This window comes from Phasianus colchicus, chromosome 10, assembly GCF_987193195.1.
Source record: "Phasianus colchicus chromosome 10, bPhaCol1.hap1.1, whole genome shotgun sequence".
NCBI classification, from domain to species: domain Eukaryota; kingdom Metazoa; phylum Chordata; class Aves; order Galliformes; family Phasianidae; genus Phasianus; species Phasianus colchicus.
The window spans coordinates 4,463,870-4,491,247 of NC_143445.1; the positions used below are offsets into that span (position 1 = coordinate 4,463,870).

The following is a 27,378-nucleotide window of genomic DNA, read 5'->3' on the forward strand; positions in this document are numbered from 1 at the left end:
CCAGCTGAGCCTTCACAGCCCCATGCAAGCTCCAGCAGGGCACTGCTAGGAAAAGGAATAACAGTCTCCAGGCAGACTGCTTACCGATGCCCTCCCAGGTTCTGCAGCCTTTCTCTGGCCCACAATCTCCTTGTTTTTACTGAAGAACCTTGTGGGAGAAAGCATCTCTCTTGCACACACACCCTGTGCTGCATTAATTGTTTCCCTGCGGTTGCTAAAGGATTTTTGCTGCTCGAAAGGGCTGTGCTGGAGGTGGAAGAGGTTTGGGAAACCTGCAGCTTTAAGGCAGCAGTGCTCTAGCAGGTGTCCAGCATTCCGTGCATTTTAATTTCTAAATGATGGATTTCTCGCAGTTCCCACAATAAACTTTCATGTTTTTTCCTCCTATGGAAACCAGAAGCATGAGAATAATATAAATGCTGTGTGCCCAGCACATAAAATAATCCGCTCAGTTGCCATAGTTCTGCTAATCACTTTGCAGAAGCCCCAGGAGCTCCAGAAATAAAAGTTAATAGGCTAAGAGGATGTTGCAGTTAACTCCAACTGGATGTTTTAAATTACTACTATAAATTCAGAAATAAATTTTAACATCTGAGATCCACAGAAGTCCTTCCTATGGAAAGCCTGTGCTGAGATACGAAGAGCGGAATGGGAGCAGCGGGGAATGAACTCTCAAGCAGGGCCTGTGAACATCAGCTGAAGTCAGTGGCTTTGAGTTGAGGATGTTCTGCCTCCTAAAGCTCCCATCTCCCAGGAGCATGGCACTCTGGGCCCTGCTTTCTCAAGTCGAAGTGACCTTTGGTGCCTCTTTCTTGGTCTGTTTGCTCTCCATAGGGAGTTCTCCTCCATCTGGAGATCTCAGAGTAACTAGCAGAGGAGAGCTATGGTTTTGTGCTGCTACACAGTGACACTGGGCGACTCTCCTTTAGGTGCTACTGCAGTGTAAGAGAAAAAAAAACCCACATTTATCTTTGATTAATAACTTGATGTGTTTTAGTTCCTGTATGCGTTATTGTTAATCATCCATACTGCCACGGAGGCTATAGAAATGCAGGCAGAAATGCTGGACCAGAATTATTTCCACATGGTGCATGGCTGCTCCGATTGCTTCATTTGTCTCTTATCTCTGAGCCGTGCTGTGACTTGCCCTGGGGAGCACTTGGTTGGCACCAGAGCAACCCAAACCTTCAGCCATAGAAGGGCTGTTAAAGAGCTGCTCAGGATTTGCTAATCCCTAGAACAGGAAGCCTTTAAAAAGCATTGTTGTATCTGCACCGAGTCTGTTAAATTTGTTCTCTTTTCTTTAATGAGATGAGTGCTGATAGAGGGGGAAAGCCTGCCAGCTTCTCCCTGCTGCATGGCTGTGTGTCACAGGAGCTGACACACGAGGGCAGCTGGGGATCCTGCATTCACTCCTCCTCCTGAGAAGCACAGGATGGCAAACACTGCTTTGCTAGGCAAGGTGCTCTCATGCCTCAGCGCTTTAGCAGAAGCCAGAGCGATCTGCTTTGATATTCCAATGTTGGAGATGAACATCTTCTGCCTTGAGCATGAGATCAGCCTCTCAGGTGTGCCTGCAGCAGGAGGAGCATCTTCAGCACAGCTTTGGGGCACCAGGAGCAGGTGGGAGCACTGAGGCCATCAGAATGGTGCTGGGCAGACCCTGCAGCAGGCACTGCAGTCAGTGCCAAGTAAGGCTTGCGTCCTCCTGGGCTCTCTCATCCCTTCCTTGGAGATGGTGTTTGGAGACTTTCCCTTCCTTTTGTCCTGGTGTTCATCCTACGGACAGGAAGGTCCTCATCTTTGAGGCTTTTTGCACAGAAAAGAATGGCGTCTCCGTTTTTTAACTCTGCCAGTTTGGCCTCTTTGCAAAGCGAAGGTCCAAAAGGTTTCTCCTCATCATCACTTCATCTGTGCTGCTTCTGTCAGATCTGTGGCTGTCCTAACTGTGAGCTCTGGGAGACCACATTGCCTCAAAGAGCCCACCAAGAGCCTGCTCCTTGCTTAGCAGCTTCTGCAGACCTCCAGCCAGCGTGCTGCTGCTCCCATGGCAGCCTGCAGCATCCCTGACTTCCAAAGCATCATTACCTTGCCTGGGATGTGCCTTTTGTTTCAAGAGACCCTTATGCATCAGCACTAAAGTGGTCAGCTTCGAGCACTGCCACACAGCAAATCTTAGCAGTATTACTGAGTATTTCCATGCTTTCCACACGAAGAGTCTGCCCTCCACCTCTTAAAATGGCCTTAAGTGCCTCCCACTTATTACTATGTATTCATCACAATAAGCAAAACGAGACCTCCAAGACTGCCCCAGGGAACCTGATGAAATATCTGCCTTCGTGAGAACACTTTGGGTTGTCCCAAATCCTGTTTGTTTTCCCTGCAAAGCATGGAGCTGCAGCTTCACAAAGCAAGCGACGTGCTCCCATGTGCGTGCTAACAGAAGGCAGCACATGTGTTGATTATTAAACAGGTTGATTCTTGATGGGGCCACCAGGATACCAAGTGAAGTTTAGCGTTCATAAATGCTAATTCATCCTTTGTGGCTGTCATGTAATGTGCTGCTGAAAAGAAATCATTCTTCTCTGAAGATTTCAGATGACGTTTTGAGTGTCGACGGATGGTGCTTATATAAGAGAAATGTTTGCAAAGTGAAGAAGAGATCATACAAACGACTTCTGGCTTTATGTTTGGAACTCTTCAGTTCACAGAACCAAGGCAGTTTGCTTTAAGACAGTAATGCTAGTTAAAAGTCCTACACAGTGACCTCATAAAGCAGTAGGCAGATAGGTTTATGCTTCTGCAAAGCAGAGAAAGCGTGACATTGAACAAAAAAATCAAAACGATTGACTTCCTACCTGTTTTCACCCCATACAAAAGGCAGAAGAACGTGACACACAGCCTCAGCATATGGGCTCCTGCATGGAACTTCTACAGGTAGAAAATGTTACGGGTCCTGCGGTTTCTTTGGCATGTGCTCGCTGTGTCTGACAGCTGTTTGCTCTCTTTTTTTGCCAGTCATGTAGGTGTGGTGAAAGGAGGAAGTTCCCAGCCAAGAAATGAAGACGGGTCTGAAGTTATACAACTAGCCCTTCTTTCTCAAAAGGTGGGGCACCTTCTCTTGTAGCAGGATCCCTTCTTTTAAATATCGTTTGCCCTGGGCTGTGACTAATCAAAGACAGAAATGGGTTAGTATCACTCTGTGAGCAGCAGTCTGCCTGTGTTGAAATCACTGCGTGCCTGTTCATCTTCTGCAAAGAGTGTCAAAAGGCAGTGAAGAACGTAGGTGTGCAAAGCTGATAGGCATCTGGGCAGGGCCAGCACTCAGCTTCCCAGGACCCCACGTCCTAGCATTGGGACACTCCTATCCATGTCCCTCTGCCTCTCCCACACTCTGGCTGTCTCCAGCAGGTGGAAGCCCAGCATCCCTTTTCACCCCCTGCAGCCTCAGGCAGGGTGTGGATGGGCACCACTCCATCCTGACAAAGGGAAGGTCCCAGTTCAACTCAAAAAGTGGTTTGGATAGCATTCATACACTCCGGTATCCCCACCACGTTTTCTTACAGCCCTGCTGGAACCTTGTGAATCCAATTCAAGTGAGAAAAGCTTTTTTTTTTTTTCTCTGCTGGACAGTAAGAAGATGGCAGATGCAGGGACAACTGTCAAGGCTGGGAAAGGAAGCCTGAAATCAGAGCTGGAAAATCTTGTGGCGAAATCGGTGCGATGGGGATGGAGTTTGTGATGGAGTGAGAGAGGAGGGCAAGAGAAAACGGATAGACAAAGCCACCACACAGCTTCTAGTGTTTCCTTTAAAGGGAAAGGGAACATGGGGAGGATCAGAAATACCTCATTAAGCCCAAGCTCTGTTTTGCCCCTGGTGAGATGCAGCGAGGAGCTGAACTATTACTGTTCCCAGCGGCGTAGCTGTTTCTTTGGTCTGTACTATACATATGAAGCTTGGGTTAATCCTGAACAGCCTCCCGGCTGCCTGCAGCTCCTTCTTGTTCAGAGTAGCACACTGCTGGCTCAGTGCAGGCACTGCTAACTCCTCAGGCAGGAGCAGCCCCAGCCACACACGTTTTTTTCTCAAACTGAGCATCCTCCTGCGGCTGAGCACTCACAGCCTTCCAGGACATCCGAGATGCTCCATGTGATACTCACACAGGCCAACGTTGGGTTTTGTTGATTTTGAAGGGGATAAACATTGTGAAAAGATACCCAAAAGATTTCTGTGGAATCTGGAAGCTGTGGGCTCCAGAAAAATGCCTTTATTTTCTGACGCGCTGGCAATAGAAAATACTCTGAAATATTGTTTTCCTTCCAGATTCTTTCTCACCTCTATCAGTAGTCCTAAACTGTCAAAATATTTTCTCCTTAGCAAGTTCTGCCAACGGTGTGAAGGAATCAGTCCAAGAGTGAAACACGCAAGATGAAGGGAAGGCTTTTACCTATTGCAAAAGATGTTTGAGAGTCAGAGATAAAATGAGGGAAAGAAATAAAGAGGGCCTTGCCTTTCTTCTCAGCATAAGAAGAGGTAACATTTTTGTTGCCTGAAGCTAAGCTCCCCTCGTTCCTTTTCCCCATCACTTCACTTCCATGGCTGTTTCCCTGTGAGACAGCTCATCTGAGCAGCTGTTGTCAGTCACTATGCTGGCACTGGCAGGCTCTTCCCTGTGACTCAGCCAAAAGGCAGAGATTTTGAGTAACAATCATTTTAGCACAAATGGCACCGTTTAAACAATGTGTACTGGAAAATATATGGAGGTCAGCACTGGCAATGTCCAGTGCCACCACTGATCTGTGGTTATCTGGGTTTTGTATAGCGAACTCTAACACAAAGCACAGTTTTATTTCTTGGGACATAAACCTCCGTGGTCACAAACATCCCATCCTGGGTTTTGAAATGCAAGAACAACTCCAGATAGTGAAAAGTACATTTTTATCACGTGTAGAAAACATTTAAGAACAGAACTGGTACTGACTAAAGAATAAGTTAACAGAAGACATAATTTTACAGGAAGTCCCCTGGATTCATTAGTTTCCCGTGGGAGGGACGTTTTCATGGAGATACTGCAGAGACAAATCTGTCCACTTCATTTCTTGCTCTTTCACAGACTCCGTTGTACCTCCATTGTCTTGCTCTGGTTCAGGGAGCTCATTCTGAGAACAACAAAAAAAGGTACAATGCATTCTGTGCATAACAAGCTTCCTAAAAGGAGCAGGTGACGAAGACTTCATATGAATAAATACAAAAATCCACAAATGAGACCAGAGGGGGCATCTGAACAATACATATCATACATACTGATTCAGTTAAAATATTACTAAGCCCAGTGAGGAACAATGTTCTTTTCATATGATTATGATGCTTCATCTGAAAGGCAAATTGGCTTTCCAGGGCCCTGGGGCCTTGCTATGTACTCAGACTGCACACGCAGTGAAGGAGAATATATAGAAAATGCAAAATAAGTAAATAATAGCACGGTGCAATTATTCCACTGCTTGTTTGGATTGTGTTTCTTTGTCGCTGCCCAGAATACAGATATTGCATTTGCTGTAGCTGTATTGAGACAGCTGGCTTTGTAACATATCACTTTCTTATGGCAAGGTGAGAAATCCTTCCTCTTCCTACACGTGGAACTCTGGTGTGGCTGTGCTGTAACAACAGGAGATGTCAGAAACCCCCACCAAGTGCAACACCAGGCTGCTCAGCCTGCAGGGAGGAGGAAGGAAAGTTTAAATGTGATTTCATTCTACTTCCTTACGTTATTTGTTCCCTGTGTTGCTGCATCAGTGCAGTCACAAAGTGTGTTATTCCAGAAGACACGGGGCAAGAATTCTGAGTCTGGATCTCTGGAAATCTCAGTATGAGCTACATAAAATCCCTTTAGAAAAAAGAACATGACTTTGGCCACGCGAGCTGATGGAGATCTCTGCAGTGAGCACTGATCAGATGCTCAGGATAGGCTCACACGTTACAGCCATTCTGATAGCTCTTTAACAGAGCTTCTGATCAAATCTCCTGTGAATTTGTGCTGGCTTCTCCATATGATGAGAGCCATTCCCATCCCTGGGGATCTGCATATCCACAACGACACCTTTATTTTTATTGTTAATTGATGAGGCTTCCTGCTTTGAGGCTGCCATAATGTTTCTCAACCTGGACACAGGGTGATGGCAAATGTCAGCAAAGAAGCGGTTTGTGAACGAAGTCTGCCTCAAGAACACATTATCCTCAGCAAAGGAGGGGCTGGGTACTCCTGTCTGAGAACTACAGTTCTGCAAAACCTTTCCCTCTTGGCAGGAATTGCTGTGTATTATCGATTTTGGAGGAGAGTAGCTGCTCCTCGTCTCCTCTGCTGAGAAGATCCTGAGCTGCACTTCTTCCAAGAGTGATGACACACTGTGATGTAAGGACTAAAGCCCAAGTGATGTCACTGGCAATTTGCAAACATCTCTTTGCTGGCAGAAACCATCAGCTTATCAGATGCTGTGATTTTGGCATGACTACTTCGTTGGTGCTAGCCAACTTACAGCTGTGTTAACAGAGAAGGGGAGGATCCTCACATACATCTCTATCCACAGGTGCTCCCAAATGGCTGAGGTGGGGCCTAGCAGTGGTACAGCTGTGCAATGGTAGGATGGTTTGGTTGTGGTTGGAGTTGATGATCTTTAAAGTCTTTTCCAAGCGGAGAAATTCAATGATTCTATGGCTGCCACGTCTCCTCATGGCTAAGGGTTCACAGACAGGGAATCCTACTTGTAGAGAGCAGTGTGTTTACTGCTGCCCTTGAAGTGGCAACTGCAAAGATGCATTTGGAAAAGTGATAAGGGAGACAAATATGCCAACTATATCCCGGGCTGCATTAAAAAGGGGTGGCCAGCAGGGAGAGGGAGGTGATTGTCTCCCTCTGCTCAGATCTTGTGAGGCCCCATCTGCACCACTGTGTCCAGGCCTGGGGCCCCCAGTACAGGAATCACAGAATCACAGAATGGCCAGGGTTGGAAAGGACCTCAAGGATGATGAATCTCCAACCCCCCTGCCACACGCAGGGCCACCAACCTCCACATTTCATACCACACCAGGCTGCCCAGGGCCCCATCCAACCTGGCCTTCAACACCTCCAGGGATGGACGGGGCATCCACAGCCTCTCTGCACAGCTCTTCCAGCACCTCACTGCTCTCATAGCAAAGAATTTCCCCCTGACGTCCAACCTAAATCTCCCCTCCCTCAACTTCAAACCATTTCCCCTTGTCCTGCAGTTATCTACCCTTTGCAAGAGTTGATTCCCCTCCTGCTGTAGGCTCCCTTTAGGTACTGAAAGGCTGCAATGAGCTCACCCCGCAGCCTTCTTTTCTCCAGGCTGAACAAGCCCAGCTCCCTCAGCCTGTCCTCATAGGGGACGTGCTCCAGTCCCCTGATCATCTTCGTGGCCCTCCTCTGGACCCTCTCCAACAGCTCCCTGTCTTTCTTGTACTGGGGGCTCCACACTTGGACGCAGTACTGCAGATGGGGCCTCACAAGAGCAGAGCAGAGGGGAACAATCACCTCCCTGTCCCTGCTGGCCACGCGTGTTCTGATGGATCCCAGGATCCCATTTTCCTTCCGAGCTGCAAGAGCACACTGCTGGCTCAGGAAGGACGTGACCCTGCGCACAGCTCAGGAACGAGATGAGCCTTGTGGTCCTTTTCAACCCGAGCCATTCTGTGATGCTATGACCCCAGCAGCTCAGGGACAGCCCAGCCGTGTATGTGCCGTGCGGACTCGTGCCGCCATGCAGCGCCGCACCTACCAGCGGGATGGCCACGTCCTCGTACGGCAGTTTGTCCTCCCGCCACGCGTCATCGATCAGATCCAGGATGCGGCCGTCCCTCTGCACCTCGCTGTCCATCCTCTCCCTCCGAGGCAGCTCCGTACCCCCCCTACCCCCCGGCCCGCGGGGACGCGCGGCGCTTCGGGCGACCCAACGCTCTCGGAGCGGCCGGCAGCGCTCCGCCCCATCCCGGCGCGGTGTTCCGGCGCCCTCCGCTACCGTCATCACCGCCCGCCGCCTCCGCCGTGCCCTCCCCGCCCCGGCCGGCAGCGGTCTGCGGGTGGGCGCCGTGCCCCCGGTGCCCCCGGCGCAGAGCCTTCTTGTTCTGTAGCAACCAAGCATCTGTCTGCCCCGTCACTTCGTGCCTCTGCCCGCTTCTCGTGGCGTAGCGTCTTTTCCCCACCTTTCCCCTCCCGCTGCCCGTGGATGCGGTGGTGACCGCTGCTTGGCGTGCTTTCCCCGCTGCTGAACCCACCGGCGTTGGGTGATGGAGGCTCTGCTGGCAGGAATGCAGAGGAATGGCCAGGGGAGGTATGTATGCACGAGTGCGTGCCTGTCCTTTACAACACTCTCCCTGTAGGGCTTCCCTCTTATGCTCTACCTGAGCCACCCTTCTGCCACGCTCCCGTGGTGTCAGTGATGCTCTTAGTGTTTATCTGGTGCCTTCGGCAGGCAGCACGCAGTGGCTCACAGCATCGTGGCTGCTTCCGCACTTCGCAGCGATCCCTCACTGCCTCGCAGTCTGTAGTGTCAGCATCTCTGTGTTCTGCCTCTCTAAAAACACCACCCGTTTAATTTCCCTTTTAAAAAGCCCCTTCTTGCCTTGGAGCGTCAGGGATGACGCCGAGTAGAAGTGTGAATAAATGCTTTTCTTAAGAGCCCAGTGAGACATATGTTTGTATTGAGAGCACCTGCTTGCTTCCTGCTTGTGCTGAAGCTGCAGACACCCATTTGTCCCTGAGGAACCCTTAAGTGAAGGCCTCTGGACCTGGAGATCCCAGAGAGAGGCTGCAGTGCCACTAATGGAATAACAATGCTTTATTTATACACAAAACCAAAGACACTGACACCATTTTCATCACTGTCTTTGAGAACGTGACTCAGTGCTGCATCTTCTCCAGCTAACTGGCTGTATAAATGCAGTCTAGACATAGCTGTGTATCAGCAGATGCTGAGAAGGAAATGTTCTTGCTGTGCATAATAGCTGCTAATTTTTGGTTAACTCACAGGCCAGGGTGAACTTCCAATTTAACTGATTTTGGCTGCTGTAAGAGCTACTTCTTTCCCTATAGAAAAACTGTCAGCTTGTGAAGTCTGCGTATGCTCTGGGGGAGCAGAGAAATTTCAATCCCTTAACCTATTGATTTCCGTTCCTTTCCAGAGCCTTCCATTTGACAGTCAAATTAAAGGGGTGAAGATCATCATGGAGTTCACAGCCCTCCAGGGCTGTATCTTGCAAGCCTTAATATTGTCCCTAGCTTAGCACTTGTGAAGTTTTACAGGAGTTGGTTGAATTGGCTTCAATAATTACTGCACCAAATTAGAAGCTGCAGCATCGCCAGGGAGCGTGCTCTCCCCAATGGATGGAGGATGTTTTATTCTTCATTATCATGTTGTCATCCAACCCCCTCCACTTAGGGGTTTGTCTGCATTTGTGATACGCTTTTGTTTTCAGGAGCTGGGAGGTTTCTCTGGTGACTGAAAGTGGATATAAAGCGCCCGTGCCTGGAGGGCAATTAGGGGCAATGCAAAATATGGGCAGAACGTGTTGTGGTTTACTTAGGTAATGCGTGGTAGCAAGACAAAGGGACCAGTGGTCATGGGGGCTTGCTGTGACATTAGAAGACAAAACACACTGCATGTAAAAGCATGGGGGCCATTTGTTCTGACTGGGGTTTCCAAAGCATGCCCCGTTAGTCATTGCCAAGTTTAGGTCTCTGCCTGATGATGTTCCACACCAATCACTGGTGTCACTGGTGTGGGGATGCGGGACCTCTGTGCTCCTCTTTGTGACCTGAAGCTCGCTCCCTTCCAGCAGTGGCTTCCTGACATCCTGTGAAGCTGAGCTGCAGGAGCTGATGAAGCAGATTGACATCATGGTGGCTCACAAGAAGGCGGAATGGGAGGGACAGACCCAGGCACTGGAAGCTTGCTTGGGTGTTCGAGAGCAGGAACTTTCCTCTGCCAGGGCTGCGCTGGAGGAAAAGCATAAAGAGGTACAGAAAGGCTGAAGGGTGAACTTCAGAGTTTGCTGACTTTGTGTGGATCTGCATTTCCTGTGTTTCATCAGTTTTGAGTTAGGTTTTTTTTTTTTTGCAGTTTCATAGATCACAGAATGGCCTTAGTTGCAAAGGCCCACAATGCTCATCCAGTTCCAACCCCCTGCTATGTGCAGGTCACCAACCAGCAGCCCAGGCTGCCCAGAGCCACATCCAGCCTGGCCTTGAATGCCTGCAGGGATGGGGCATCCACAGCCTCCTTGGGCAACCTGTTCCAGTGCCTCACCACCCTCTGGGTGAAAAACTTCCTCCTCTTTATGCTTGCTTAAATGTCAAGCCAAAGCGAAGAGTTAAGATCAGCAAATAGCTGTGCTAAGTAAGGCAAGAGCCTCCCGTAGTACATTTTACCACCAGAAGTGAGCACTGATTTCAAAATTGTGCATTATGGTTAAAAGCACTGCTGAGGTATATTCATACTCTTGGTTTATTCATATGAATTGTCACTAATGATTTCTTCTAATTTTACTGTGCTGCCTGTTTATTGGCTCACTGTGTTCTGGAGCTGCAGTTAGAAAGGTGACTGCTCTGGGTCATGGATGGGAAAAGGGTCAGGGGAAAAAAGAAGGGGAATGAGAGGATTTGGATCAAGGGAAGGGAAGTCTTCCCCAAGAGTTTCAAAGCACTTTCTTTGTCCATGCGTTATTTGGAATCTCTGCTTCATCTAACTGTGGTAAGAGGATGACACGGCCATCTCTTCTCCTGGTAGGTAGTTTGAAATCGTAATGGATGTTTATAATTAATACTTTGATGAAAATGACAAAGAAAAGCAACCTTTTGGCGCAAGGCAGAAGTGTCAGCTTCATCTCAACAAGTGGAAGGCAGGCACTGGTTGAGAACACGAGGTCAGAACTGAGGCAGTTCTCATCCCAGCCAACCAGACATGTGGACATAAGCTTAATTGCTTTCAGAAGGACTGACCCCAGCTTGGAAAACTGGGATCTCTTAACATTCATTTACCATTTCCACTACTGTGTATACTTACAAAATGAAAACAAATCCCTGGCAGTGAAATGTCTGTGTTCTATTCATCTGCTTTTTAATTCTTGGTTCAGGTTGGCAAGTTACGGCAGCAGCTGGAAGACATGGAAACAGCCAAACAGGACTTGGTTAGGGAATACGAGCAGCAGCTGAAGAAGTTTCAAGAGGAGGTAAGTTTCAAAAAGAGAAGGTTGGATTTTAGTTCCCATTTGATATGTGATCAGGTAGGTGAAATGCTTGGCATCGTTGCCATTGCTTAAGTGCCATGGTTTTAAAGCTTCCCATTCTTTTGGTGTTTGTGTTCTTAGGGAAGAGAGCACTGAGCACAAAGAGATGTTTCTGTGCTTTGCTAGCCCTATTTCTGGCATGTCAGGGGAACGTGGTGACGAAGAAATCTGCAGGAATAAGAATATGTTCTAAGTTGCAATTTTCATGCGTTAGACATCTGCAGAGGTTTAGTGCAAAAACTTCCTCTGTTTGCCAATCGTAGTCACCACAGTGCTGATATGGAAGTTGCTATGGGTACAGGCAGCAGCAGTTTGCTCCTTCAGCACTTCCTTAAATTAAAATGGGTGGTGGTGGAACCGGCCTTGATTCTATGGAGAAACTGAGATCAGATCGGAATGCAGCCTCATCATCATTTTGCTTCCATTGAGTCTGATTTTATTTGAAGGGGCCTCTGTTCTCTCAAAACACATCAATCTTAACGTGCTTAAAAAGCAAAACAACTTAAGAATGCTCGGAGAATAACTTTAAAGAAGTGATTTCAGAGCTTCCATCTCAACAAGCTCTGCTCATCTCAAGGTGGAACACGCACAGTGTCCTGCAGGTGGAACAGCAGCATTCCATGTTGGTGCCTTCCTTCTGCCTGTCTCCACTTGCTTGTCAGAAGCAGTGAGTTAAGAGGTGTGAGCAGCCAGCAGAACACTGACCTTTTCTCCCTGGAGAGTTCAGCTTGGTTCATGCTCACCGTAAGCCATAACTTAAATTAATCTGGTAGCTTCAGCTTTGGTGACAGAAGGCATCTGTCCTCATTTACAACACCTTACTGCTCAGTGTGATTAACAGGAGATGTTCCCACTGAAATAGTGGATAGGCTGCAGAGCAAGGCTAAGGTGCTTTGGCCAGATCAGCCTAAGTTGGAATGGCTAGAATATAGTGTGCATCTTGTGGTTAAAATTGCTGTGCACTGGTGTTTTACCCATGAAGTATTCATGTAGATGGCATTAAGCTGCAATATTCCTTAGTCTGTTGTTAGTACTGTTTGGGGAAATTGTTTTTATCTCAGTTTACCACCATTACCAGTAAAATTACAGGTACAGTGTCCACCTCTCTGAGCTTGCTGAAAGAATAAACCAGAACTTGTAATCTCCTGATTACAGAACACGTTCTGTCCATTCCCAATGAATGTGCTTAAGCACCTTGCTGACTCAGGACCCTGGAGAACCTGTCCTGACCACCGTGTGGTCATGAGGTCTTGAATCAGATGTAAGTTCTCTGTTGGTTCCCAAATTGGGGGATGATGTCTTCTGAGGTTCACAGTGACCGTTTGGAAACGTAACTTGTTTAAATAGTTGAGTTGGGGAGCTCATCAGATGGAGAAATATGTGGAAGTTGCAAGTGATGGTTTGCACAGAGGGTCGTTTAAGTGTCGGTAGTTTTATCCTCATTTGTGCTTCTGATGAGAGTTTAGCATTCTAGCAGTAGGCGTAGGAGTGCTATTTTCTGTTGGCATTTTCCAGTTATTGTGAAATACGTCGTGTATCTAAGGAGAGGATGACAGATGAAGTAGTGTTGATATTATGTATAATGACAGTTCTCAAATCTTCCTTCTCCTGCCGAATGGGAGAGTTCCAGTTCTCACCTGAGCTTCGCTTTAACCTCAAAGAATGTAGAACTGCCCCTGTGTTTGGCACCAGGAGATGGACCTCAGGTTCTGCTGCTGCTGCTGCAGAGTCTTGGAGCCACCTGTAGAGAGAGGAGGTGCCACGTTAACAGCTTCATATAGACCTCCATCTTATCAATATTTCAGTCATGCTCTCATTGTGATAAGACAGAGGTCTAATTGGAGCTGCTGATGTCATGACTTTAGCATGGCATCCTGCTCCTCTTATACAACTCAGCGTATTTTGTGATCCTATCAGTATAATAGGCTCATTATACAAATAGAAATCTTCATTTGCAAGCTGTGTGGCCTTGATTGGGGGAATTGTTTGCGTGAAGCTATTTTGTTTGCCTTCCTTCAGTGTGCTATTTAATTCCTGCCCGCCGGCCTTGAACAAAGTTGCCCTTTTCACTGAATTCTTGCAGTTGGCTAGGCTGAGGAGAAGCTATGAGAAGCTGCAGAAGAAACAGCTGAGAGAAGCTAGAGAAGAGGCCAACAAGAGGCAAGGGGATGACCAGTTTGAAATGAGCCGACTGAGCAGGAAGCTGGAGGTAGGCGATGGGGAAGCAGCTGCTAATTGGTTCGTATCTATGAACTGACTTTTGGGCTTCACTGGTGACTCTATTCAGACAACTAGGAAGTGCACTGTGAATCCTGGGCCAGAGGAACTCTTCATCTACTGTCTTGGTGAAGCTCTTCTCAATTGCTTGTGTAATAAAGATTGTTTCCTGCACTGGGGCCTCTAAGTACACAGGGTGAACTGTTTTGCAGTTCTTATTCTTCAGCTGAGTAAAAGGAATAAAGTGCTGGAAGAGCAATTAATCGTGTGAGTGGAATTCCTGTGCGGTGAGGTTGTCATCTCACTTCTTGGAGGGAGGAGGAGCTACAAATGAAACTTGTTCTCAGCCATGTCTTGTCCTTCCATCTCCCTGCTGTGCTGGGCTTCACCACGCTCTGTTTTTCTCCAGTGTACCTCTAGACAAGGCTAACAGAGGCATGGGTAAGAGGTAGCATCCAATTGCAGGAGCTGAGGATAGCATTAGAGCTCTGCAGTTAGTGGTTGCCAGTGATTCCAGTGATGGCCCGTTTTGCAAGCTGCGTTGTTAAACCTCTGACAGCAAATCCAAGTGACGAGCTGTGAGCCTTTTAGCACTTAACGTTTGTAAACAGCCGTAATTGAACTGATATTTTAAGTTGGGAGGGAGGGAAGAGCAGCGAGCACAGTGTGAGAGGGGTTTTGTGCTGCTGAGATGGTGCATCAGATGGCTGCTTAATGGTTTCCCTGCTGCGAGGGAAGGTGCGTGAGGATGTGGTGGGGAGGGAGAGCAAACGTGGGTATGAGCTGGGAAGGGGCAATCTTGTCAGCTGTGTGGATGTGCTGCTCTGAGCCATCCCTGCTGTCCTTGCAGGAGTTCCGTCAAAAATCACTTGACTGGGAGAAGCAGCGTTTGCTCTACCAGCAGCAGGTGGCATCACTGGAAGCACAGAGGAAGGCTTTGGCTGAGCAGTCTGAGCTCATTCAGGTACAGTTAATATGTGCTGAAAGTTTCTGTTCTGTTTGTGCAGCAGGTGGGAGGGCAGGGAGGGGGGAAGAGACTAATGAAATCTCTCAGGCTTGAATCCAGTTTAGGTTGCCATTGAAATGACTTTTAATGTCCCAATGGAGTAAGCTTTACGTGTCTGAGTGCTGTGTGGAAAAAAGATCTGGAGTCTGTCAACAGAAGTTAGGTAAAGCTCTTGCTGCTCTCACTCCCCCACTCCAATTAGAGGGGAAGGCCATAGGATGGAGCTTTCCCTGAGAGCCAGAGACCACAGCATATGATGTTTGAAAGCAGCTGCTCCATCAGGTCGGTCAGTTTGAAGCTGTTTACCTGCCAGTAGCTAAAAATGTACCTTCTGTGTCCAGCTCAGAGCACGGGGTTGAAAAACAGCCTTCCCCAATGGCAGGTGCTTCCACAAAATGCAGAATTAACAGCATTTTTCAGACCTGTTCCCTTCCTTTCTTTTTCATCTCCTGGAGACAAGGAATAGCAGGGCTGCTGTCCCTGAAAAGCTGGTCGTTGGGTGAGTTAGTGGTGCTGCAGCAGAGCCAGGTGAACTGACTGAGAGCACAGCTGTGCCATCACACTGCCACAATCACAGCAGGCACTGATAAGAACCTCTTGCTGGGGGCTTCACACTTAATGGGCTCCTGAGCTGCTTTGAGTGGGAGCTCCTGCAAGGAGGGTGTGTGTGTGATGGCAGGGCTGAAGCTGGCTCTGACAGGGGCTTTGTGAGAGGCTGACACCAGCAGATCTACGATGCAGAGATGCAGAGAGAGTCGCTGAGCAGAAGGTCTCGCTGCTCTGCTGTCTTTGTGTCGTTGATGGCTCAATTGTCTGAGAACAGATGTGTCCTTGGAGTGCAGGCTGCAGTCGTGGAGCACGGAGGAACCGACTGTTTAGCAGAAGAGCAGAAATTTGGGGTGGTTTTTCCTTAGTAGTGTAGGTAAGTTCCTACACAGTTCCTATGAGCAGACTGCCTGAGCCCTCCATTTCTTTGAAAATCCCAGTGTGAAAATACTGCATTCTTCTCTGGGATGTTTCAGTGCCTTTTGTACGCCTGGCTGCTTTCTGGCATGAGGTCAAGCTGAGATCTGTGACCACGGAGCAGTTCCCATCTTTCAGCTGGCTTTCCTCACATCTGTCATTGCAGCCTATGGCAGTGGCATGCAGGGCTGAGCACCTCCATGCAATACACACAGCCCTCCAAGCCCACGAGGTAACCTTGATTTCTGTGCTGTCCTCTGCCTGGAAAGGAGGGTTTGCTGAAGTGTCTCCTTAATGCAGAAATAAATGCTCAGGTCTTTTGCCACGGCGTCTCATTGGGCTGAATGCTGAACTCTTGCCCCTTCTTGATTACGTTTTCTGTCATGACTATTCAAATAATGAAAAGGCTGTAATCCAAATTATAGCACAGCCTTCTAAAGGCAGTGCTCCTGCAGTCTGCTCAGCTGTGAGGCATTGTGTGTCAGACAAGGGGCGATTCTGAAGCTGGCAGGAATTGCTGCTCTTAGAAATGGGAAGGGAAGGACCACTCCAATATTTTGTTTCAGCCTTTAGAAATTATAAGGTACTGTACAAAAAAGGAATAGGTAAGGGGAATAATTCTTAGAGGCTTACATGAGAGCTGGCTTATTACATTTCCCCAGTTAGCTATATGGAAAGAAATACCATGAAATAAAGCATTGTGCTTGTAAATAATACTGCATGCATTGTTTGCTAGTCAGGCATTCCTTATAACTATGATTTTTTTTTTTTGTCTGCCATTAAAACAATGAAACGTTCAAGGTGAGCATTGGAGCAAGCTGTCAGAAGGATGTATTTTATTGCATCAAGCAAAGCATAATTAGTGGTTGCACCTAGTTCAGGGTTTCATCGGCTTAGTGGGGCTTTTTTCTTCCCTGTGCACCAGGAACTGCTTTCTGAGGTAATGGTGGGTCATGGTGTGGAGGAAATGACTGGGGCATCTTGTGCATGCTCTCCAGGGAGACCTCATTGTGGCCTTCCAATACTTGAAGGGAGCGTAGAAACAGGAGGGGGAACGGCTGTTTATGAGGGTGGATGGTGATAGGACGAGGGGGAATGGTGTTAAACTGAGACAGGGGAGGTTTAGGTTGGATATTAGGAGGAAGGTTTTCACCCAGAGGGTGGTGAGGCACTGGAACAGGTTGCCCAAGGAGGCTGTGGATGCCCCATCCCTGCAGGCATTCAAGGCCAGGCTGGGTGTGGCTCTGGGCAGCCTGGTCTGCTGGTTGGTGACCCTGCACATAGCAGGGGGTTGGAACTGGATGAGCACTGTGGTCCTACTCAACCCAGGGCATTCTATGATATCTGCAAACCTGTGCTGGTACAGCCTTAGGTTAATCAGCAGAAAATGCCAGGCAGTTTGTTCTTAGCTCATGGTTGGACAGCTTGGGTGATTTGTGATCCTATTTTCAGAGACCTTCTTTGAACCCCTTTTGGAATCAGAGGGGTCCCTGGCTTTTTTTGTTCTGTCTACCTTCAGAAGCTTTCCCTGCCTTGTAACTCTGGAGCAGTGCTTCCCTAATTCCCTGGAGGGCAGACAGTCAGGCTTCCTGTGAAAGTGTGACTTGCTGCTCCAAGAAACAGACAGCATTTCTGAACTGAGGTTTGATGTGCTGTAATATCTATAATTTTGCTTTAATACCACTGTACAAATATGAAATAGAAGCAAATGCAAACCACTTGCTATTAGCAGAGTCAGCTTGCCAGTCGGAAGCAGATTCTGGAGTCGGTGGAGCTGGCGAGCCGATCAGAAATCCAGCACCTAACCAGCAAGCTGGAGAGAGCCAACGATGCTATCTGTGCCAACGAGCTGGAAGTGGAGAGGCTTAACATGAGGGTGGATGATCTGACTGAAAACAATCGCATGATTCTGGAAGACCAGCAGAGAGTTGAAGAAGAGCTGAGGCAATCCAAGAAAATGCTTGAGGTCAGTGGAGGAATTGTTGGGAAGCTGAATGTAAGGCAGTGAGCCTTTGTAAAATTCCTGATTCACCTCAAAGCTGCCCCTGTAGCCACGTGGTGCTCTGCAGTGTTTGCAAGCGTTCCTTAAAAATCTGTTCAGCATCTCATAACAACAAACCAATCTACAACAAACCCTGCAACAGCCATTTCTTCCTCCCGTGCAGGTGTTACAGGATGAGAAGATGGAGCTCAGAGCCACCTTGCAGTCTCAGGAGGATTTCATTGACAGCTCCAAGCTGCACCAGGAGCAATTGCAGAAAGAGCTGACCAGGGTGACTGAAACTCTTCACACAAAGGAAATCCTCATCAGGTAGCATCCATGCTTTTGCTCTCATGTCCAGATATATATGTCAGGTTGTCCTGCTGTGGATGGAAGCAGCGTTTTCCTACAATTGGATCTGTACTGCTTGATGCCCAGGGTAGTGCACTGATGCTTTTCACAAGTGCTGTGCTTCCTCGCAGCATTTGGCAAATTGCACTGCTCTTGAAATCTACTGACCCTCAGTGAAGTGTGTGGAAGGAATCAGCTTTCTACCCCACGAGGTTCCTGGGGGCAGCATGGTGATATTGAGCATGGTTTCTGTTTTTTTTTTTTGTGTGTGTGCAGGCCTTTTGTCCATTTCAGCTGAGTGCTGGGGTGCTTTCAGATTTTGACACTGAGCTTAGGAATGTCTGTGAAAGTTCTCACTGAATGAAGGATGAAACATTAGGGCCTGGGTGAGGTGACCTCATAGGTGAGAAAATCACCTCACTTTCACCTTCTGCACTGGCAGTATGCAGAGTGCAGAGAGTTCCAGTGGCTGTGTCAACACGTGGTGCTGTGTGCTCCCTAACAGCTGCATCATTGCTTGCAAGTGTTTGCTGGGTGGCTGCTAACGGCAGCAAAACTGCCTGCTTCAGGGAGACCAACATCAAAACACGACGCACATCATGTACTCACAGTGCTGGTGTTCCTGAGTGTTAGGCTTCGTGGACTTTTCAGTTAATTGAATGGAAATGGAACCAGGCATAATGTTTTTGTATTGAGTTTAGATTTCCTGTTTCTGCTTAGGGCCTTGGAGGAACGCTTGCAGGAGAAGCAGTTGTCTTCTCCAGGGCTGGAGCATGTGCTTCTGCAGCTGGATGTTGCCCAGGAGAAGGAGCAGCAGTTGCAGGCAGAGGTGACTCACCTGGAGGACAGGTAGCAGTCTGCTTGCTTCCCCCAGCTCTGCAATGAAACCTGGATAACAATGTAATGCCTGATGTTTTGTATTCATCAGGTTCAGCAGTCTCTCTGATTTTTTTTTTTTTTTTTTTTGTAGGCTTATTTAAAATATCAAAGGGCGAAAGAAATCAAATGCTATTCATTTTGGAGTTTAATAGTGAGGCTGTTTTGCTAATTGGCTGGCTGCTTTTCACTGCATGCTGTGGGTGTTTTCAGGGTTTTGGCTTGCTTAGGCTTAGCACCTTCATTTGTAATAGGTTATGGATTCTTTGTCAGGCAGCTTGTAAGAACCTGATCTAAACCCGTGAAATAAGAATTAGAAGCGAGTTTTCCTCTTTGAGTTGGTGGTTTTCAGACAGATGTTTGCATGGGAAGCTGGTAATCTCATTATGACAAAGAAACATATGAGAAACCACTGTATCTATTAAATCAGCATCCCCATCCATTTTAAAAGGATTTTGGTACACAAGCCCGAAGGATTGCTAGGGAATGTCTGGGTTAGAGTCCAGTTTCAGTTATGACATGAGAGACTGCTTGGGAGATCAAAGTTTGTCCTGACCGTGTTCTCCTTCTTGGGGTATTCTAACCTGTAGTTTTACATTTGGCACCCAGCCTGGTGTCTTCAAATGCAAGGTGTGTACAGCTGAGTGAAGAGCTGGCTGAGAGTATCAAAGAGCTGCAGTCAATGGAAGAACACCGTACCGAGTCAAAGGCGGAGATTAAAAAGGTAATATCACTTTGTTCCTGGAGAGTGGGAAAGGCACCTGTGGAGTCAGCAGTTCCCTGTGAGCATCGTGTGCCTCGAAGAGGCTGCAGTGCTCTGTTAGCAAAGCGAGGGTGGGAGCCAAGGCCAGGGGTGATGTGGAGGCAGGGACATGGGAAGGGTAGGGAACAGATCTGGCCGTAGGGAGATGGAGAGGTTTCACAAGTTTGTGTGCATGGCTGTGCAGCTTGCTTTGTGTAAGCTGGATGCTCTCAAACTGATGCTGGAGGGGAACTGTGCAAAGGAAATCAGGCCCAGAATACTGAGTTTAAGCCTCCTACAGGCTCTGGACTAGAAGAGGAGCAGGGAAGAAATATGTTCTGCTGTAACACATCCATCTTACTTGAGCTATGGCTTCAAATTATCTTTGTGTGTGAACTGAGGAGTTGGGACTTGAGCAAAACCTTGGTTTTGTGGAAGTCTTTCATCCCTTATTCTGAATGTGCAGAGGTGCAGATCCTGCCTGAGATGTGTGCTTGGCTGCACATTGGAACGTTCACCCAATTGATTAATCTTCTACAAGCTGTGAAAAGCAAAGAGATTTGTTATGGTTATTCTGTTCTGTCTGCCTGGGAGGCAATCACAGAATCACAGGATGGCCAGGGTTGGAAGGGACCTCAAGGATGATGAATCTCCAACCCCCCTGACACATGCAGGGCCACCAACCTCCACATTTAATGCTAGACCAGGCTGCCCAGGGCCCCATCCAACCTGGCCTTGAACACCTCCAGGGATGGGGCATCCACAGCCTCCCTGGGCAGCTGTTCCAGCACCTCACCACTCTCTCTGTAAAGAATTTCCCCCTGATGTCAAACCTAAATCTTCCCTCCCTCAACTTCAAACCATTTCCCCTTGTCCTGCACTTATCTACCCTTCCCAAGAGTTGATTCCCCTCCTGTTTGTAGGCTCCCTTTAGGTACTGAAAGGCTGCAATGAGCTCACCCCGCAGCCTTCTTTTCTCCAGGCTGAACAAGCCCAGCTCCCTCAGCCTGTCCTCATAGGGGCCGTGCTCCAGTCCCCTGATCATCTTCGTGGCCCTCCTCTGGACCCTCTCCAACAGCTCCCTGTCTTTCTTGTACTGGGGGCTCCACACTTGGACGCAGTACTGCAGATGGGGCCTCACAAGAGCAGAGCAGAGGGGAACAATCACCTCCCTGTCCCTGCTGGCATTGAGGTGGCATGGACACAAATCACCATGTGGTATTTACATGGATCTCTGCAGAGATTATCTGCTTCAGTTTTCTGAAATAATTGTAATTCTCTGCAAAATCCTGGAGGTTTGGGTGCTCAGTGTTTCTGGTTGGTGGTGTAGAATATTAGGAAAGAAATTGCACTGTGTTGTCATTCTGTTACACCACTGAATAAACATTTGGTGTTCCTACCACAGTGGTGTATGCAATTTGGGTCTAGTATCTCAAAAGGCATTTAATAAGACCAGATAAGTATGGAAAAAGATGACCAGAAGGATGGTGTGGTTCTTATACAAGGAGCCAAATGAAATAGGACTTACCAAACTGGAAAAGAGATAAATGAGATTGAATGTACTAAAAATAAAGCCATGCCTATCGTGTGGAACATAAATAGAGAATGATTATTCTCTCATAATACGGGGACTAGTGGTCATCAAATGGAGTTAGGAAAACAAAGAGGTGTATTTTTACCCTGTGCATAGCTAGCTTGTGGACGTTTGCCAAGGGCAGATTTAGTTGCTACAAGCTACTATTGAATCAAAAGCATTTGGACAAATTCAAATAAGAAAGGTCAAGCCAAGGCTATTTAAAGATATCATCTCTGCCTTAGGAAGGCAGCGTGGCAGACTGCTCATTTGTGTTATGAAAGTGTTACTGCACATCCCCAGGGAAGGCACTGGGCCTTTGGTTGCGGAACGGTTGGCTCAGGGGACTGTGATTTCATTGACTGGGGGGCTGCTCAGTCTTCCACAGCGTGCAGCCTTGTTTATGGTATGGAAAGGGATTGGGATGAGGTGACTCTCAGTCAGGAAGGAGATGCATGTGCAAAGGGGTTTTTTTTTGCATAGAGCTTTTTGCTTTCCGCTGCTTAGATTTTATGTCACCATGCCCAACGCTTTCCGTGTTTTGCTGAAACATCTTTTAAATCTTCCTCCAGCTGAAAGAGCAGCTCTCTCAGGCTGAACAAATTCACAGAGGTGAGCTGGAAGGGATGAGAAAGGAGATCTCGAGGTTGACGCAGGAGTTACACCAGAGGGACATCACCATTGCCTCTGCAGGCGGCTCCACGTCAGACCTCGAACAGCAGCTGAGGATGGAGATTGAAAGAGCAGAGAGGAAAGCAGTGGAGCACAGGGTAAAAGCAGCCAAAGGCTCGTGTGCTGTCTCCTCAAGGAATCTGTGTGCTTGTAAAGCTGCCCTGCTGTGTTCATAATTCCTTTCTGTCTGCAACCTTTAAACAAGGATGTTGAGAGCCTTCTGGTGAGATCTTCTGACTGGTGGTGGATCTGCCTTGCTGCTTTTCAAACCTGTGACAGGCAGTCCTACTGAGTTCTTTGAGATTGCTCACACTAAATAGGTCTGGATGATGGCATCTTTGGAAGCTGAATGAATTGAGCGTGCACAGTTACTTGCATGGTGTTCCCTGTGCTGGTGCAGGAATAATGGCTGAAAGCATGCTTTCTACTTGAATTGAGGGTGGGAAACGTGCACATGATGTTCTTTTCCTGAGCTGCTGTTTGCCTCTGTGTCTCTTCAGGTGATCCTAGTTCAGCTGGAGACCTTGAAGCTGGAAAACCGTCACCTCTCGGAGATGCTGGAAAAGGTGGAGCTGGGTGTGCTGGAGGTACATGTGGAGGAATGGGGGTGGAAAGTGCCTAGCATTGTGGTTCCCCAACCTGGGAGCAGTCATTCTCTTGGCCCAGACTTCTCACTGTGCACTTCAGGTGCACCTCCATTTCGTGCCCGTCTACCTGAAAAATCCAATTCTGAATCTCTGGTGTCCTTCTGAGCTGCAAGCTGTAACCACTCAGGTCCTCGTGCTTTCTGGGATGAGAGCGTGTCACTTGCCCTCCTGCTGGGGGGGCCTTTTGTTAAAGGGATAGAAATATGGCGATACCCACCTGGCCTAGGATGGAGAAGATGGGGAGCAAGCTGTTCACAGTGAGAGTGGTTACTTCTCAGCAGCAGTGGGGTATGTGTTCCCCCAAGCCCCTAGGAAGTACCTGGTACAGCTTGCTGTTCTGCTGTCTGGGTTGCTGCTCAGGCTGAGGCAGTTTGTTGGAGTGTCACCTGAGTGTTCCCACCATACTGACAGTTTCCATCGTAACGAAGTGAGAGAACCCTGGAAATACAGCTGGAAGAGTACTCAAGGCCATGTATCTGCCTCTGGCCTTGGGTAATGAGTGAGAACTACATGATTAACTCTTGGTCCATATTTTCATGACTTTTTATAAGCATCAGCCAGCAATGATAGAGATTTCCTTTCCTAAGCAGGTGAACATATTGTCTCAGTGCAGACACAATAAGGCATTTATAATTGATTTGCTCTTACGAAAGCTGTGAAAATTTTGCCAGTCAAAAATGGGATTATAGAATATGCTTTAAGGAATCACTTGCCAGACTTTGCTCTGGATTTGTCTATGACATCTTGCAAAACCTACGTTTGACATCAGCTCTTCTCTGTTAGGGAAAAGATGCCACCCTGAGAGCACTCAGTGAAGATTACGTCGTTGAATTAAACAAATTAAAATCAGAGAACCAGCAGCTGAAGAAGGATCTATCAGAGGCCAGGGAGAAACTGGAACTCACGACCCAGGTCTGCCAGAGTCAGCCTGAGGGCACTGCTCAGCAGTTGCAAAGTGAAGAGCCTGAGCCCAGGGATGTGCAGTACAGGTGAGTGTTGCATAACCTAAAGATGCTGTTTCCTTACCATGAAGGAGAACAGAAGGAATGGAGGTGTGTGGGATTTTAATGATGTGCTTTATGAAGAGCATCTTTCTCCAGCACGTAGTATATAGGGGAGAACAAAAAGGACTGTTTTGGAATCTGCCTTTATGCTTGAAGTAGTGCAGTAGCTTTTAGTCCCAGCTGATTTGCATTCTGCAAAGCCAGCTAGTATTTGACTGCCTCTGTTCTAGATAGAGAAGCAGTATGTGCTGCTTTCAGTGCAAGGATTAGGTTTGGCACAGTTGGCTGTGCTCTTCTCCTTTCTAGGATGTGTGCATATGGTAGTTTCTGGTATCTACAGTAGCAGGAGAGTGAGGGAATTCCCTGGTGACTGGATGTGCATCAGGGGGTTCTTAAGAAATGAGAGAGAGTCCTGACAATCCAAATTGCCTATCAGTAAACTCTGTGGTAAGTGTTACTGCTTCCAAGTTCTTGCTGAAATTCAGCTGTTAAGAGGCCAACTGTCAGTGAAGTTTTCACACCTGCCTTGCAGGACAACTCAGGAATCACAGCATAAACAGGATGAACAAACAGAGAAAATACACCACAAGCCTGACAAAACTACTCAGCATCATCAGAGATGGAAGATCCAGCCTTTACCTGCTGAAATGGGAGCTGTGATCCCTGAGGCTGCTGAGCTACCCACCCAGACCAGCAGGAAGAGCTGCGTGGAGTCACCCACCCCTGCTCCGGGTGCCTTGCATGGAACAGATTCTTTGGTCCTTGTGCTGGATGATGGCAAAGATTTTCCAGATGGAGCATCCAAGCAGTCAAGTCACGAACAAGAATCTGTACCTTTGGTAAGCACTTGTATATAAGCATTTTGCCATTCAGCTACTGGCGATGCAACCGAGTTCTCATATGGCAAAAGGAGACAGATCTGTGTGGTGTGTGGTTCTGCAAGCATTTGTCAAACTTAAAACAGGGAGGAGAAAACACTGCTAGGTGGGTATGACATGGACAAGGGAGAGGTTTTGCTTGTTACGATTACTGAGCAAGTTCCAGAACCTCAGGATTCTCCCTGTACTAGTGCTGTACATCAGTGTGCACCACAGCCTGCTTTGTTGCTTCAGAATTCTGCTTGAGCTTTTGGTGTGGGACCACATTACAGTGAATTTGACCCCTCTGAATGGGACTGCAGTAGTCAGCATGTTGCATTTTGCACCACTTATGTTAGCTGATAAGAAAACCTAGAAGAAGTGCTTTGTTGCACAAGCAGAGGTTATTTTCCCAGTCAGTGATCTTTCCAATAGGAAGCAGTATTTGCACCTTCTCCATCCTCTTAATGCAGCTCAGCTGCTGAAGCATTTGCCTAGCATACAGGAAATCTGGGCTCAATCACTTCTTGCCTGAGGTATTGAAGACCATATATCTCAGTGCCTGCTGTGATCACCAGCCTGCAGACTGACTGGGACAGCAAAGTGTTGGGGGGGGGGGGGGTAACAGTGGGACACCAGGACTGACTGTATGCTGGAGTTTGTCAGAGCAGGGCTGTAGTATGGGATGGGTTGAATCCTGAGTACTGGTCCTTGCTCCAGATGTGTGGTCACAAGCAGTCTGTAGAGATTTCTTCCCCCCTGGCTGTGTACTGTAAGCCATGACAACTGTTATTTTTAATTTATGGGGAACTCAGAGTGTAGAGTCTGTGAGGCTCATGCATGGGTAAGAGGAGGCTTGTTGAGTCTGTAGGTCTTATTGAGACCAAAAATAGGTCTTAATTGTTTCAAGGCTGAAATTGCTTGTGGGTATGCCCAGAAAATAAATGTTAGGAGCTGAGAGAATTGTAAATTCGGAATGGAAGCTCTTCAGATTGCAGGGTAAGGATTGAAGTGCAAACAGCTCCACTTCAGACCTTGAGGAGCCCTAGGGGTTGGTACTTAGTAGAAGGGAATGTGTTGCGTTTTGCTCAGTGTGGTCTGAGAGGAAGAAAGAAAGTTTCTGAGGAAACACAAATGTTTCTGCTGGTGATAACTGGGAGGGACTCCCTGCTGGTGGTCAGGCACCTGTGTCTTTAAATCAGTTCCTTTAATCTCAAGAGAGGGGGTTTTGTGGGGCAGGGGAGGTTGGCTTGCTCTTTGCAGCCTTTTTTCTGTTTCTCTTTGTTCTCTTTGCTTGTTGATAGATGGTCAGAAAGCCATGGGACTCCAGGGCTGGGGAATAACCAGTTACATTGTCTTGCTGGGATGCTGAGGCAAGTTTTCTGTAATGGGAAGCAGCCCCGTTGTAATTCACCTGCCTGCCCCGATGCAGGAAGCTTCTCTTCAACCCTTTATTCAAGCTTAGCTTATGGTGTTACTTTTGTGTAAGTTCAGAACTTGTGGGTAAGTGATATGAGTAGCAGGAACAATCATTGACTGTGAAGGAAAGAATCTGGAATAGTTCAGTGCTAGCTGAATGGAAGTGGAGTTTGGTGAGCTGCCATGGGAGTTTGGCTGTACTTCCCTCTGGGACTGCAGTAGAAAGTCATTAATGCAGAACAAAAGGAAGCAGAGGGACTCCTGGTGCTCACCCAGTCTGGCAGTTCCTTCTCAGGAAGCCCTGTTGTGAGGTGATGCTGCACACGGTGATTTTTATGATGACAAGGAGCAAAATGCAGACTTCAGTGAGTCAGAGCTGGTGCTGGCAGTGTGAGTGGGCCCTGCTGGGTTTGTAGTGCCACAGAATCACAGAATGGCCCGGGTTGGAAGGGACCTCAAGCATCGTGAATCTCCAACCCCCCTGCCACAGGCAGGGCCACCAGCTTCCACATTTAATACTGGACCAGGCTGCCCAGGGCCCCATCCAGCCTGGCCCTGAACACCTCCAGGGAGGGGGCAGAGAGTTTTTGCCCTCCTCTAGAATTGTACTGTGACAGTATAAACCTCGTTGTCTTTAGTGGAGGGGCTGGTAACTGAAGTGAAAGTCCAGTGTCTGAAGGTAAGCAGCCAATTCCTAACAGTGCTCCTGGGGTCAGGGTTTCCCCCATAAAGAGCAACAGATGGAAAGGCTGTTTCTGTTCTGCTCCAGCTCCCAGCCCCCTAGTGTGGGGAGCAGCTGAGATAGAAGAGTTTGCAATGACACCAGTCTGAATCCTAAGGGATTATGCAGAAATGGTGCAGCCCCTTAGAGGGGACTGTTTAGTTAGAGGTGCATTTAGTTAGGTGACTTGTTGATCGGCAGTGTTTCTAGTTGAAAGCTGGAATAACAAAATACCCACTGTCCTTTTCTCTCTTCAGTGCCCCCTGCCTACATCTTCAGTCGGCTCAGTAGCTGCCCGATACCTGGAAGAGGAAGAACTGAGATCCCAGCACATCCTGGAATGCCTGGATGCTCACATAGAGGAACTGAAAAAAGAGAGTGAAAAGATAGTGAGACACTTTGGACACCAGGAATGACATTTCCTCAAGTGGACTCAGTTGGAGCACTGCTTTTCTTGCATGGTTTCAAACTGCAGCAGAGGGAGGTACCTGCACAGCAATTGCTGTTGGAGCTTGAGGAGCTGAGTCAGCAGGCTGGATGCTGGGAGGAACGTGTGCAGGAATGCCCTGCATCAGATCAGAAAGGAACTGTGCCCCCACCACGTGTTGGTCAGCTTCCAAGGGAGGGCTAGGAGGCTGTGGGAGAGATACGTGTTTGTGCACCCACCTGCAAAGACTTCATGGTGTTTTTAAAAGCGAAACGTTTGCTAAATTTAATGTAAAGTATTTTATGTGTATTTGATACATGTAAAAGCATTGAAATAAAGCAAAGAGGAAAAACATTCCTTTTCTTCTTCCTGCGAATTTACATAGTAAAGGTTTTGGCTCATTTTGCATTCCCATTGGGAACTTTGATGAACAATTTAGACAATTTTTCCATCCTTTCCTTCTAGTCATGTTCTTCGAGAAGCAAGAAATAGAATTCCTCTTCCTTTGGGCCACCCGCATTTTCCCCAGTTATTTTTCCCTTACTGGATTTTATTATTATTTCCTGGTTCATCTTCTGCTCTTTGCTGTTTGTATAATATCTGGCTTCTTTATCTTGCTTGTG

At 47.7% G+C, this 27,378-nt stretch overlaps 2 protein-coding genes across 6 annotated transcripts; one reads left to right on the top strand and one right to left on the bottom strand.

Annotated features, from left to right (window-relative positions):
* Positions 1–4,922: 4,922 nt before the first annotated feature.
* ANAPC13 (anaphase promoting complex subunit 13) lies at positions 4,923–8,012 on the bottom strand. Its single transcript, XM_031596565.2, has 2 exons — positions 7,795–8,012; positions 4,923–5,160 (listed from the first exon to the last, which is right to left on the bottom strand). The coding sequence occupies exons 1-2, from the start codon at positions 7,891–7,893 to the stop codon at positions 5,035–5,037; spliced, it is 225 nt and encodes a 74-aa protein (XP_031452425.1). The 5' UTR covers positions 7,894–8,012; the 3' UTR covers positions 4,923–5,034.
* A 44-nt stretch (positions 8,013–8,056) lies between these two features.
* CEP63 (centrosomal protein 63) lies at positions 8,057–27,109 on the top strand. 5 transcript variants are annotated; one of them, XM_031596561.2, is made up of 14 exons: positions 8,057–8,346; positions 9,851–10,031; positions 11,147–11,242; positions 13,383–13,508; positions 14,367–14,480; positions 17,215–17,451; positions 17,651–17,796; positions 18,538–18,666; positions 19,303–19,417; positions 21,581–21,778; positions 22,181–22,267; positions 23,111–23,316; positions 23,864–24,170; positions 26,586–27,109. In XM_031596561.2, the coding sequence occupies exons 1-14, from the start codon at positions 8,303–8,305 to the stop codon at positions 26,742–26,744; spliced, it is 2,145 nt and encodes a 714-aa protein (XP_031452421.1). In that variant the 5' UTR covers positions 8,057–8,302; the 3' UTR covers positions 26,745–27,109. The 5 variants fall into 5 exon arrangements, with proteins under 5 accessions (XP_031452421.1, XP_031452422.1, XP_031452423.1 ...); XM_031596562.2 differs by having other exon boundaries at positions 17,218–17,451; XM_031596563.2 differs by having other exon boundaries at positions 9,854–10,031.
* Positions 27,110–27,378: the final 269 nt, after the last annotated feature.

Excerpts from the sequence above, each read along its gene's own strand:
- ANAPC13 (XM_031596565.2), bottom strand. The coding sequence starts at position 7,893 with ATGGACAGCGAGGTGCAGAGGGACGGCCGCATCCTGGATCTGATCGAT. Across the intron at positions 5,161-7,794 it reads AGGACGTGGCCATCCCGCTG|AATGAGCTCCCTGAACCAGA; the intron begins GTAGGTGCGGCG and ends TGTTGTTCTCAG.
- CEP63 (XM_031596561.2), top strand. The coding sequence starts at position 8,303 with ATGGAGGCTCTGCTGGCAGGAATGCAGAGGAATGGCCAGGGGAG. Across the intron at positions 10,032-11,146 it reads TGGAGGAAAAGCATAAAGAG|GTTGGCAAGTTACGGCAGCA; the intron begins GTACAGAAAGGC and ends TTCTTGGTTCAG. Across the intron at positions 22,268-23,110 it reads TGGAGCTGGGTGTGCTGGAG|GGAAAAGATGCCACCCTGAG; the intron begins GTACATGTGGAG and ends CTTCTCTGTTAG.